The sequence below is a fragment of the Rousettus aegyptiacus genome, unplaced genomic scaffold (genome assembly GCF_014176215.1).
Source record: "Rousettus aegyptiacus isolate mRouAeg1 unplaced genomic scaffold, mRouAeg1.p scaffold_m13_p_15, whole genome shotgun sequence".
Lineage (NCBI taxonomy): Eukaryota > Metazoa > Chordata > Mammalia > Chiroptera > Pteropodidae > Rousettus > Rousettus aegyptiacus.
Genome location: NW_023416290.1, coordinates 16,136,492 through 16,151,111, shown reverse-complemented (window position 1 = coordinate 16,151,111; position 14,620 = coordinate 16,136,492). Strand labels below are relative to the sequence as shown.

The window sequence follows — 14,620 nt, the reverse complement described above, 5'->3', positions numbered from 1 at the left end:
AAGCTAAAATGGGTATGAACAGGCAGTGATGGTGGCCTGAACTGAGACAATAAGAGTTTGAAAAGACAGAAGCTGACGGATCTCAAAACTCTTAGGGAGCATCAGTCAACAGGCCTTTCTGACCGATGTCAGGATGGAGAAGAGCCGAGGAAGCCCCGACCTTGCTCCTGAACTGAGGTGGGGCCATGCCCTAAGAGGAGCAGGTGCAAGGTGAGGCAGATGGTGACATCAGTTTTGGACAGGCTGCAAATGCAAAGAGATGATGCCCACTGCTTTTATAATCAAGAAACAAAATAAGAAACACTGACAACTTACCTGTTTTTGTCAAATGATGTTCTAGCCAAACGTGACTGCAAAATGGCTGTTATCTATTAAAACAGAACCATTTAAAAAGTATGAATGTAAGTATTAATGAGTAAAATATCAATATAAGTTAATTCATAAATAAAGACAAAAATCTTTAGAAACTCTTACCATGGCAGTTTGGTCCCCTAGTTTGTCAAGGCAGGATGCTCTGTGAAGCTACAATGTTATAAATATACATGAATTTATTTTTTCTCTCAGATGATATGAAGGTATTTCCTTAGAAGCAATGAAAAACAGCAATCATTCTGTTACCTAGTAACAGTTAAGATCGCTTCTGATGTGTCTATGGCTTCTTCCTAATAAATAGTTTTCAAATTCAACATAATCGAGTAAATCTGCTTCATATTTACAAAGGAGCTTATGGTTTCAGTAAGATGTAGAAATATGAAAATTAAAAGAAAGAAAAGCTTCTGCCTACATTTGCCTCAAATTCTCTGCCCACTAAGTGTCTGAGTAGGCACTGGCTTACCTGGAGCAGCGTCTCCACAACATCTTCCACTTTCCCTGAAACATCCAATTCAAAGACGTATTCCATTTTGCCCTAAAAAAGAGAAACGACCACCACCACCAAAAAAAAAAAAAAAAAAAAAAAGAGAGGGAGAGAGAGAGAAGCAGCGTGTCACAGCGTATTACTTGAGGAGCATTCGCAAATCCCCACTGCATTCCGCGGGCGTCTGCCAGGTGTACCCCCTCACCCCGCCCTGAACGAGAGCTCCAGGGGAGCAGAGTCCGTGGGAGATAAACGATTTATTGTGTCCCTCCTTCTACTAACTTTGGACATAGTGCACTGTTCTTTTTCTAGTTCCTTGAGGTATAATAGTCAGGTTTCAAAATTTGAGATCTTTCTTTTTTTTAACATAGGTGTTTATCACTATAAACTTCCCTCTTAATACTGCTTTTGCTGCATCCTGTAAGTTTTGGTATGGTGTGTTTTTGTTTGTCTTGAGATATTTTTTTAATTTCATTTAGATGTCTCCTTTGACCCACTGGTTGTTCAAGAGTGTTGTTTAATTTCCACATACTTGTGAATTTGCCTTCTCATATTTATTAAGCCTCGTTTTGGTACCTAACGTGTGTTCTATCCTGGAGAATGTTCCATGTGTACTAGAGGAGAATGTTCATTCTTTTGCTGCTGAGTAGAATGTTTTCCACGTGTCTGTTAGGTTCACTTGGTCTAAAGCAGCGGTCCCCAACCATTGTGGCACCAGGCATTAGTGCTCCTATGAGAATCCAATGCCTGATGATCTGAGGCGGAGCTGAGGCGGTGATGCTGGCGCTGGGGAGCGGCTGCAAATACAGATGAAGCTTCTCTGGCTCACCCACCGCTCACCTCCTGCTGTGCTGCCCAGTTCCTAAGAGGCCACAGACCAGTACTGATCTGTGACCTGGGCCTTGGGGACCCCTGGTCTATAGTATTAAGTCCTTTTTTATTAATTAATCTTCTGTCTAGATGTTCTACCCATTCTTGAAAATGGGGCATGAAGTCTCCTACTATTATCGTTGCTGTCAATTTCTCCCTCCAGTTCTGTCAACGTTTGCTTCACATACTTAGGTACGCTGAGGTTGGGTGCACACACATTGTGATGGTTAATTTTACGTGTCGGGTGCTCCACTCTTCTCTTTGCCCTGGGGGAGACTCTGCTGAGCTGTGCTGGCCTCTGTTGGCCACACCTCAGGTCCTCTGGAGCAGCTGCGCAATGCCCAGTTCTTTATCGTTTTCAGTGGTCTCCAGGCATCTACACTATGCCAGGTCCTGTCAGTTTGCTCCAAGACAAGCAAACTAGAAGCCACTCCCCCAGGCAGCTGCCGCAAAATGTTGGAACGCTGGACATACGGTCTTCCCCTCCCCAGGGAGAACTTGCGACCTGGGAGTTTCCTTCCAACCACACGGCACTGTGCTAAGGGAGGGACTATGGTAAAAGGATGCTACAAATTTTCCTACAGCTTCGATGAGGCAGATTTCATGGTAACCCGGGGTGCATGGGATCTTAATCAGCTTCCGAATTTCTCACAAAAGGAATTGGTCTGTGTATTGCTGAATGGGTGTCTCGGAGAGGAACGAGGGTCTGGGGTGTCCTAAGCTGCCAGCTCTTGTCATCACTGATGTCACTATCCCTCACTTTTTTAAAATCTGAGAGCACCACATGGGGCTTTTGTCGATGTGTGGAGGTGCTACACAACAACAGCGTGGCAGGGGCACTGAGTGGGGGGGAACGGGCTGTAACATACGGGGCAGCCGCACACAATGAAGAACTATCCTTCTCCGAGTGCCAATAGCACCACTTGAGACTAATTAAGTCTCAGTATTTACAGTTTCTGACTAACCAGCACATGCAAGTGTTTCTTGTACAGAAATCTGGCAGTTATTCTGTGTGTTCCACAAGCCATGGCTGAGAAACTGCAGGTTGGCCTGTGACTGGCACTGAGAGTCAGCCTGTGGGACTGCGTCCGCCCAGAGCGGGTGACTTTTCCTAATTCACAGTGGCGCCATCATAAGGAGCACTAGCCCTGTCTCTAGGTCCTGCAAAAACTCTCTTTTGGTAGGAGGTATCCCTTTGCTAGACATTCAGCTGAAGCATAAAGAACTAAATAAAACATAGAATGGTTAAATGTCATGTCTCTGCTCATCTGACAAATCCCGGAAAACCTGGAAAACACTGTAAACTCTGGAGAACAAGTCAACTTGTGGCTCCTGCCCAATTAAGAGAATTCATAAATTTGTAGTGAGCTCTCAAATATGGGTATTTTATAGTTGATAAGTATTTCTCAAACATTAAAAAAATCCTAATATCCAGTAAATAATCATAAATGATGCATATTATGATTTCAATTTTTAATCTAGTAATTTAAGCCCTTTTTTCCCAATTAGAGACTTTTTTTTTTTAATCAAAAAGTAAACTGAAATCTTTTGGACAAAGTCCGTGGCTTCCATGGGCAATTTTGTTATAACTGCTAAGTCACAAGTGTTTAAATACCCATTATTATGATTTGATTAAAGATGTTAACAGAATCACAAAATCTTATTGCTCAAAATCACTATGTTAATTGCTGGGAATAAATTGAAAATCTTTACTTACTCTTTCTATTTTATATGGTGCAACAATGTTGTGTTCCTTAATAAAATATACCTGAGAAAGACAAATCAATACTTGTAAAATAATCAAAATTTTTCATTTTACTTCTTAATGAGTTATTATATACGAGGAAATTATGAATTGAATTTAAAACATTGTTACATAATCTTTATTTCCAAAAGCACTTGCATTGCATTAATATTAGTACGGATTTAAAGTTCTGATGTTAAAATATTAAATTAAAAAGGGATTCATCAAGGCAACAAGGTAGCAACCATTACTAGATAAAGTATCTAAGATGATGCTTTATGTCATCATTTGTACCACGTAACCAAGTAGACAGCTGAAGGAGCTAATCTAAGGGCCGGTTTTCTAAGGTATGGGAGAAACGAATCACTGTGACAAGAAATACAGTCACTAACAAAGAAATTTCTCTTCCCTAGAGGTGATCTGGGCACTCAGCATTTTCCCATGCACCAGGTTACCTGTCCTTACATTGTGTATTAGTATCTATGTCAAACAAGCAACACCATCTGCCAGAGCCAACAAGCTCCCCACACCTGTACCTTTATTCCTGCCTTCTCCCCTGATGTGATGGAGCGTCTGCCTGGGCCGTCAAAGACCAGTCACCCTACTGGGGCACAGAGTATGAACCCACCCCTTACCCATCAGCTATCCAAAAACTCTGCTCCTATGATTACACACTGCACTTTCTCCCATTTGAAACAAACCATAAACAAAAACTCTGCAAGGTCTTACATCCTCCTTTGCCATTTCTCTGTTCTTTTTTGTGGCAAAGCTTTTGCAAGAGCTGATTTTTCTCTTGGGCCCCAGACAGGTTTTCATTGGTACCACATTATTGAAACCACTCCTGAGAAGGCCATAAAAAATGCACAAGATCTCCATGCCACCAAATCCAGAAGTCCATTCTCAGGGCCTCCTTGACGGTTTCTTAGAACCCGTGACAGAGCCCATGGCTCTTTCTGAAGCAGTTTCACGCTCAGCTCCCCGGCCACCTGCTCCTGGTTCTCCCCGATCTCACCACCTGCTCCTTCTGTCTTCCTTTGGACCTGCTCTCTTCGCGACCTCTAATGTCACAGAGAGCTGCAGCACCTTAGTCCTCACACCTCTCTGTCCATGCTCCATCTCTCGGAAAACCCTCCAGCCCCGGGCTTAAAAAGTACCTGGGAACTGTCAACTCCCACTTTATCTTTCTAGCTTCAGCTTTTGTAAAGCGCAGACGAATGCTTCTCCATGCCTGCCTGACTTATCCTCTCAGAGGTCACACTTATCGCTTCTTTATCGCAATAAAGGGCACTATTACACACCTACCTGGAGTCATTCCTGATGGTTTTCCTTCGTATCTTGCATCTTTCAGGTTTTTCTTCGGCATATATACAGACACCAACCACCTCTCACCTTTCATTGCTATTATCCTGGTTCCTGAACACCCCTGAAAGGTCTCCTTGTTCCACTCTTGCCCCCTTACAGCGTACTCTCTGCCAGACTCCCAAGAGGTTTACAGATACATACAGATCAGACTGGTGTCCCCTCTCCTCCAGCTCTCCAGTGGTTTTTCTCTTTTGCATTTTACTCTGGCTCCGTGCGCCCCGGGACTCGGTCTCTGCTAGCTCTCCCTACCCAGCTCTCGTCCTTTACTCCCGGGCCCCAGGCACACTCGCCCTCACTGCGCCTTCCACCTGCCAGGGATATGCGCACCTCAGGGCCTCTGCCCGGCCCCTCTCCACACCTATGGCCACTGCTCATGATAATCACAGCTGCTCCCTCATGCCTTCAAGTAGTACCTTCTCAGACCTTTCTGTCTAAAGCAACACAGGTATTCCTTATTTTTCTAGCCTTTTGTCTTGTTTTCATTTTCTTCATGACATTTATCACTACCTGACATGACAGAAGATAGCTGCTTATTAGCCGTTGCCCCCACTGAAAAGTAAAGTCCACGGCGAGAGGGGCTTCAGATATTTTGTTCTTCCCTATACCTCGCAAACCTTGAATATAATACTCATTAAATACATTAATTAAAACTATTATTATTTAAACACACACACACACACACACACACACACACACACACACACACACACTTTATTCTACCAGCAAAAGAAAGTCTGGAAGCAAAACTCTCTGAAGCCTAAAGAACCATGATGTACAGGAGTCCTCTCTTATCCACAGTTTCACCTTCTGGGTTTCAGTTACCCACAGTCAATTTTGGCCCAAAAATATTAAACGGAAAATTCCAGAAATAAACATCCACGGGTCTTAAATGGCGCGCTACTCCGGGCAGCGCGATGGAATCTCACGCCCTCTTGCTCCAAACCACGCGGACACAAATCATCCGCCGGCCAGCGTCTCCTGCCGTGCGCGCTGCTCGCCCATTAGTTACTGAGCAGCCGCCTCCGTTACCGGATCAGCTGTCTCGGTATAGCGCATTTGTCTTCAAGTCATCTTTATTCTACTGACTAATGGCCCAAAAGTGTCAGAGTAGTGATGCTGGCAATTCAAGCATGCCAAGGAAAAGCTGTAAGGTGCTTCCTGTAAGTGAAAGGTCTGTAAATACAGGAGAGCACAGCATATACAGGATTTGGTACTGTCCATGGGGGCCTTTGAACATATCCCCCATGGATGAGGGGGGCTACTGCATTTCTGAAACACTGTGACATAGTAAGTAATCAAAAAACATAAAAGTTACATTTAACGGTTGTGTACTTAACCCAGGAAGTTTATAATAATACTTGAAAGAGTAACTTCTGTCTAGTCACTCCTTGGTGTTAAGTTGATTTTGAGTGTTTGATACAAGATCTTGTCTATAAACTATTTTACAAATAGGTGGAGGGACTTGGGGGCTTTATTTCTAAGCCTAAAGTTATTAAAATTTTACTGAAATGTATATTTTTCATAATAAAAATCATACTTCCAACCAAAAAGGTACCTATTCCTTCAAAGATACAGGCTTTCTAGAGTAAATCCATGATGCACATGATACTATAGACATGATGAAAGCACAGGAGCAGACCAAATTATTAATAACAGTGTCTCCTCTCCAAAATAATAGATGACTATAACCGTTTCATATATGCCAATCAAAACAATATAAAGTCAAAGATAGCCTGTCAAATGTTTTCTTCCTTGAAGTTAATACAATGAAGGAAGACAGACCTAGAAAATCACCTGATCTAATATCTCCCAGCTCTCATAAAATAACTTCGATTTGCATTAAAAAGCGTTCCACGAATGAAAGGGTTCAGTGATCCGACACTACCGGGAGCACTCTCTGCTTCTAACCATTCATCTCCTTGAGACTCTCAATGCACTTTTGTATGTTAAGACTTTGAGTCAAGTCCTCAAGTAAAGAAATCCATGTATCTTTGTTTCCCACAGCTTTTCCTTAATTTAGTTGCTAACAACGATTTTCCCCTGAACACTTCAAGGAACTAGGGCTCTAGCTGACAGCTGAGGCAACACTGATCTCCTCTAACCCTTTCATTTTAAAGATGAGGAAGGTGAGTGATAGATGATCTCCACTCCTTTATTACACTATTTCAAAAATCTACAGAAGAATTAAGACTATATGACAGGAGATAAAGCATGCTTTAATTTATCTCTGTATTATCAGTATTTAAGCACAGTGTTGGATGCATAAATGTACCAAATAACTCTGGAATGAATAAAAGGTCATGACCCCAAGCATCATAATTATACAAGACTACACATCCTGAGTTGTTGGCTCGGTTGTCATCATGAATAAACCTGAGATCCATTTAAGTGGCGTGCTGCTGGCTTCCCACCTTCTAAATGACGAGGAGGCTACAAGGGGAACTGTAGCCCTTTTATCTCAACCCTCAAACCTTGCCAGGATTCCTGAGGATGAAACTGCAAGCCTGCAGGTCTCACACCCTTAACAAACACCAAGGATCTCTTTAGGGATCATATCTTTTAAAAAAGGTATTTCTCAATGATTAAATTTTAAAAGCATTTAAACATCTATTCCAACAGTCTTCATTTGAGATTTCTAGAAATAATTTAATCATGCTGAACATACACACACACACACACACACACGCACACACATACACACACACACCCCTCTTCATTCAGCTTAGGAAAAAATATTTACTACCTGCTTCTTACCTGACTAAAACTGAGTGAAATCTCCCCGGATTTTGCCCTAAAATGCAGATAAAAGTCATTAAATACATATATTTTGGTAGCAGTAAAATTAATTAAACAGTTAGTGACAATGACATACTTTGCAAAGTGTCTACTGGCTCCATTTTCTCCATGTTTTCCGATTTTTATACAGTCTCTCAAAGGAATCTAGATAAAATTGAGAGAGAAATATCATCAAAATAAGCAAAAGTAAAATATATACAAGAAGTAGGAATGTCTATTTTTAAAAAGAATTTACCTTAATAATGGGCTGGGAAATTGCATCTGGTTCAAAAATAACTGATTTTGAACATATTTTTAAGGAGCCTCTAATTTTCCTAGGAATCAAAATACAAAGGATTATTATTAATAAACATAACAAAAGTCATAAAGAATCATAATACATTTTAACTAGAAAGTAGAAGACTATACCATCAACTAATAAAAGACCAACAATGGAATTAAAGAGTATGAAAGGCTGAAAAATACAGCAAAATTATTTTCCTCTTCTCCTAGAGGTTAACAAAATCTGCACATATTGCAATATGGTTTCGTTTGTTGAGTGCTGTCCTATACATTTTATTTGTATTACTTCATCTGGTATTCACAACTACTCTGAAAGGAAAAACTGATTCTTAAGAAACACCGATTCCATCTAGCCTGTCTCCAGTAAATCCTTCTGACTTTTAATTTCCTATATGTGAAAGAACTGTTCAGAAGGCAATACTATATATCTAAAACTGACTATGTAAGGGATTTTTTTCTTGTTTATAGTAATGGAAAAATAACAGAGTTTGAATTTAGTACATAAAATGCTTTTAACAGTGATTTTGGGGTGAGCGGAAATTCAGGAAAAAAATAATAATTTTGTTCCACAATAATAAGCAATTTTAAAGACTACTTATTCAAATGTTAGATTCGGGGTTTTTAATTTCACTTCTTAGGTTTATATCTACATCTCTATAAGTTTAAACAATCTATTGGTTGAAAACTTACAGTATCTAAAAAAAATAATCACGGTGAGAAATGGTCTTACAGTCTGAGAACCCCCACTCTTCTTCCCATCAGCACTAGAGTAACCTTCCTGCTCTGCTGTGGATGGGAAGTATTTACTTCAGCTTTCTACTTTCAGTGCTCAATATACGTGCATTGAACAGATGAGAAGGCTCATCGCGCTGAAGGTCATGATTCAGTTTGCAATTCTTCCTCAAGGACTTTTTGATTTTATGTCATTTTTTTTTTTCAATGCTGTTAACTGCATTTACTTTTCTAATACCCAGAATTTCCTAATAATAACTTAAGAAAAGTACCTTTGTGGAAATTTCTAAACATATACAAATAGAAACCTCTCAGGTACCATACACCCAGCTTCTGCGGTTGTTAACGTGGTCATTCTTGTTTTGTGTATAAACTCCCCCCAGAATCCTGCTGGATCATTGAGAAAATTCTAGACATCATACACCTCATCCATAAATACTTAGTATGAATCTCTAAAGATTCATTTTATAAATGACCTATCATTATCACACCTAAACAATTAACAATTTAATGTTATCAAGTATACAGTGAGTGTTAATTTTTTTATTTTCCATAAATGTGTTTTTATAGTTGGTTTGTTCAAACCAAAATCCAAAGTTCATATCACATTTAGTTGCTAACTCTATTACATATCTCGATCTAAAACAATTTTCATTTTCCTACATAATAAGTTTTGCTGAATGCGCCTTGGTGGTTTTCCTCTATCTCATTTCCTTAAAAAAATTAAAAGAGTTGGCCAGATTCTGGCTTGATTTTCTAATAAGAATGTTTCAGAGGCATGTAATTCCTTCACATCAGGAGGTTCCCGTGATGTCAATATTGATACATCCATTATAAAATTTCTCAGCAGCTTTTCACCTGCGCATTTCAGCAGCCATTGAAGAGTCTCTCTACATCAGATGTTGGCAAACATTTTCTATGAAGAGCAGATAGTAAATATTTCAACTTTGCAAGCCAGATGGTCTCTGTTACAACTATTCAACTCTGCTTTTGTAATTCTGCTACTGTAGCAGGAAAGAAACCACACACAATACATAACCAAATGCACGTGGCTGTGTCTCAATAAAACTTTACTTATAAAACAAGTATCAGGTCAAATTTGACCCCAGGGATGTAGTTTGCATCTATAAATGGGTCCATTATTCATCAGGGATTGAAATTTGTAATATTCATTCTATGTTTGGTGTCAAGAATTCGTCAATAAAGAACAACTTTACTTATCTATGATGTGGTTACCCTGAAGTATAATTTGTATAAGGAAAGCAGGAAAATTGCTTGATTCTTTACCTCTATTTATCAAGTTTCAGAAAAATGAGTTGGTCTCCTAGTATACTTCAAAGGTAGCTGCCATTTTTGTAATAACATAATAACAATTTTTAACAGATTTTAACAATTCTGATACATTTAAAACCAAGGCAGTCATTATTCTTTTTTGATGCTCAATTCGTCCCATTTTTTGGCCAACTCCTGACGGCCCTTGCGTCCTTTTGATTCAATGTATGGTAGTTTTTGACATTTTCCTTACTTGCCAGTATGACAGTATATCCCAGGTTTATCTTGTACCTTCCCTGCCCCTGACAGACTCAGCCACTTCACCAAGGAGCCCTCGCTCCTTTTAGTGGGAAGTGGTATTCGGAGACCATAACCTCCAAACTCATTGCTACAGAGTTGTTTCTTGGCGTTTTCAGAGGATACAGCTAGAAAACACTTCCTTTTAAAAGAAAAGTATATGACCCCATATAGCATTTCCAATTCAAATGGAAGATTATAAGGCTTTTACCTAACTCATTTTATATTAGCTTTGTATCTCTTTTATAGTGAAAATCTTGGTGTTAGTATTAACATACTACTCATTTGCTTTATTTAACTAAATAAAAACTATATAAATCTATGTGCACATGTACACAAAACAGTTTAAAGATAAAAATATCAAAATCATTAACAATGTTTTACTAAAATAGTTTATAACTTTTTTGCAATTCATTTTCATCTTAGGATATATTTCACCAGAGACAATAGTCAAATTACTATGTCGTGAAGTTGATTAAAATATTTCTTCTCTGTGGTTAATCCTTCAACTTTATATACAGTTAAGTTCATTTGTTTCATTTTCTTTTTGTTTTTTAGTATTTATTATTTCTTGAAATTTAACTATATATTAAAATATATAAAAAATATTTCAATGGTTCCAAAACCAAAGTTATAAAATAAAATATAGTTGGAGAAGCCTTGTCACCTCTATATCATCCCCCTGATCCCTCCCTCTTCTGTGTAGCGAACCATTTCCATTAGCTTTTAGTTTAAGCTTTTTAAAATGTATAATTAACAAATTTTTTAATTTTTAAAAATATAACCAAAAAATTACTCCACTTTCTCTTATAAAAAGATAGCATGTAATACACAGTATTTTGCACTTAATATATGCTAAAGATCACTCCACAGCAATATATAGAACTCCCTCATTCCTTTGTAACAGCTGCATAGTACTCCATTATGTGAACATTCCATGGTTTATTCAATTAGTTCCCTCTTGGATTGTTTCCAGTATTTTGCTATTATAAGTAGTGCTATAATAAATAATCTTGTATATATATCCATTTAGATATTTTCTAGGGTATATTTGAGATTGTTTCCTAGAAGTTTCATTGCTAAATCAATAGGTTACTGCACATGCAATCATGCTAGACATTACCAAATTCACTTCCCCGGGGTTGTGCCATTTTACCCTAATGATAACTTTAAAATTACAAAAACAGGGTTCATTTTGCCAGCTTATGTGTGCATTTTAATAATAAACAAATATATTTAACTTTAAACAGGAAGGTATTATGATACGGAACACAGGAGTTGTGAGAAAAATAAAGTATGGAAATAGAGAAAAGAATATAAGCAAAATTCCAAAGGTAAGAAAGCAAGGTGCTACTTTCAAGGAATAACAATGGCCTAATTTGATTAAATGCTAAGGAAACAGATCTGCCCTATGCTATCGAACAAAGAGCTAAGTTAATTTTACTTTGGCTTGTATTTAAACAAATACTATGTGGTTTTGATCCTTTCAGAATAAATCCTGAAGAACACTAAAAACTAAAGTGTTTATCTAATATCGAACCATGTTCTAAGTTGTGGCCTATTTGTTAAGTGATGTTCTCAAAGGAAATCATTAGCAGAAACATTTTTGCTAGAACGGCTTTCATGTTAGTTCATTTCAAGTTAGCATTTTAAATAAAAAACTTCATTATGTACTTTTGAACATAGCTTTCAAAAGGTGTGACCAAACACACGAAATCTGTTTTTATAGTAATAAGTAGTAGTTATTAAAACTGATTTTGCTTCTAGTTCAAACTGAATTACTCATTTTGAAAGTACTGATTTTTACGATCACTACTTTGTAACACCAAAACCCAAATAATTGAGAGCATAAGTAAACAAGGGACATACGAAAACAGTGACAGAATGAATCAGAGTTCTAGCCGGCTGATTTAACATACCCACAAACTTTGAGGAATGTTCTTCGTTTTGGGAACATTTGAAGTTACGGCAGCGACTTATAAACCCCTCTCTCTTCTCAATACTTTCCCAATACAAAAGGAGAGGGAAAACCTAGGTTGAGTAGATCCAAAAATCTTCCTTACCTTTCATTCTGACCGCCCTTATGCTGAATATGATGAGCTGTATGCTGTTCAAAGTAGTACTCCTCCAAGTTAAGCAGGAGCAAGGAAAATCTAAGTATGGGAAAAAAACAAAACAAAACAAAAACAACAAAACCTCACGTTTATTTTTTTAAGTACAAGGAAAGATAATATTTAAAGCATTTGTTCCTAAAGCACTTTTCCATTAATAAGACCAACAAATATTTACGAAGTGCACAGTACATGCCCGGCACTCCTCTCTATGTGATGGAGAGGAGGAACAGACGGACCAGCTGGCTAGGCCAGAAACAAAATAAATACAACCATTTACCACGCAGGTGTATGATTTCTTTACAGAAACCCCAAATTTCATGAAATGGAACTTATTCTTGCCCAAATAAACTTGAAGCTTTCCCACCCGTGGAGCTTTGATCTTCTGTTTCCCTGACTGACAGACACACTAGGCTTTTCCCAGCTTCCCACTCCACCACACACAACACCCCCCCACCCCCACCTGATGCCCGGTCTCACAGTTAGTTGAGTTTACCTTTCTGCTCCCACGAAATCAATCTATGCTTTGGATACAATGGGTGTTTAATAAATAGGTAAGTTGAATTAAATGGGATTGAAATACAGTTATTTTTAAAGTTTTAGGTGCTTTACACTTTTAAAACCAAGATAGGATAAGAAGAAAACGTGTTAATTTAGTTGTATGACAAAGAAATGCAATCTAGTGTTTTGTCTGTTTTGTGGTAAGGACCAGGAAAGAGCAGCTAGAGTTATCAGGAAAAGCGTTCATAAAAAGTGTGGGACTGGAGATGGGTCTTGAGGTTCTGATGTATGGAGGAAGACATTTAGATTAAATATGGCAGCTTACATATATGTTTATTTACGCTCCCTCTGGAAACACCACTAAATTGTGAACAAAAGTATTTTTTAAATGGTAAAACCCACAGACCAAACAACATTGAAGAAACATAAAAGCACATGAGAGATAACAACGACTTTGTAAGAAATGGAGAGTAAATCAGAGGAGTCCACAATGACCTGAGACCAGAATAGCAGATGCCTCCAGAGAAGGTACCAATGAAGACAAAACCAACTCAAATTACAGGACTTCCCCAAAGTCAGAATGGCAGGTATCAGGTCCTACGAAGGCAGGGATGGAGCAGGAAGGAATGGTTGAGAGCCTGAATGAGGTAGTGGCCTAGATTCCTCCCCTGATCGTTACCCCTGCCTCATTCTGGCACATGGTTTGCTATACAAAAGTTGAGCAAGAGGCTCCACTATAGATATCAAGCACAGGGGAGAGCAGGGCTATGGAGCGAAAAGAGGATGATTAAGCAAAAAGCAGGAAGACATATTCCACTCTCAGCAACAGTCTGGTGGTTACTTTTAGAAAAAAACTAAATAGCCCTAGAGAAAAGACCTCTGGTCACTAGGATTTGAGAGAGCCAGGTCTCTACAATAGCATCCCATAGAGAAGCCCAACAGAAAAGGCCTGCCCACAGTGACACAGCATGGATGGACCACCCAAGGTCGCCAGCCTCTCAGGTGTAAGAACTAGACCAAAACGAGGTGACTACAACTTGGAGAACTTGAGCCAATGCAGAGGGCAGAGGAAAAGATCAAAACGAGGTGAACACGACTTGGAGAACTTGATGTGAACACGAGTTGAACATGACTTGGAGAACTTGAGCCAATGCAGAAGACAGAGGAAACGATTAGAAGACTATAATTAATATCCTTACAAAGAAATTAAATCCATAAAACAAGAAGATATTGCTCATTGGAAAAAAAAAAAACACTGACCCAAAATGAAAAAAAACTTATAAATTGAAAATGAGAGCAGGAACCAGCTTTACCATTCTAACAAGAAACTTCGATTGGATTGTTCTACATTTTAAAATCCATGAACAAGAACTGATCATAGGCTAAACTGCCAGAGTTCAACATAAAATGCTCACTATTAATTCTTATTCTGAATTTCAGTACAATCACAAGAGCTAGGATTGCTAGGAACACTCCTTTCATACATCAGATAATTTCCAGGAAGGTATAAATTAGAGATACACTTAATAATTACCTTGCCCGTTATTTTTAGTTTGTATCTTAATAACACAAAACCCTTTGCTTGGGCTGGAGCTAAGTAACCCTTTCTTCTCCCTCTTGATCTCCCACTCCACCCCTTAGAAAGAAGATAAAATAAAATAAGTATGCTTCAATAAGACAGTGGCATAATTTTATTGTTATAAAGCCCAAAGAGACTTCACAGATGATGAGCTCTTCCATATAATTATTAAAATATAATACTATCCTTAATAGTGTTAAAATGTTCATACTACCCAA

At 38.5% G+C, this 14,620-nt stretch overlaps 1 protein-coding gene across 2 annotated transcripts in view; it reads right to left on the bottom strand.

Moving 5' to 3' along the window:
* NSMAF (neutral sphingomyelinase activation associated factor) overlaps nucleotides 1-14,620 on the bottom strand; it is a 56,546-nt gene that overhangs the window by 29,099 nt on the left and 12,827 nt on the right. For both annotated transcript variants that reach the window (XM_016165655.2, XM_016165654.2), the window contains exons 2-9: nucleotides 12,275-12,364; nucleotides 7,864-7,942; nucleotides 7,705-7,772; nucleotides 7,587-7,623; nucleotides 3,444-3,494; nucleotides 836-907; nucleotides 475-522; nucleotides 316-368 (exon numbers count right to left, since the gene is read on the bottom strand). In XM_016165655.2, coding sequence (XP_016021141.1) covers nucleotides 316-368; nucleotides 475-522; nucleotides 836-907; nucleotides 3,444-3,494; nucleotides 7,587-7,623; nucleotides 7,705-7,772; nucleotides 7,864-7,942; nucleotides 12,275-12,364 — 498 coding nt within the window. The remainder of the gene's footprint in view (nucleotides 1-315; nucleotides 369-474; nucleotides 523-835; nucleotides 908-3,443; nucleotides 3,495-7,586; nucleotides 7,624-7,704; nucleotides 7,773-7,863; nucleotides 7,943-12,274; nucleotides 12,365-14,620) is intronic.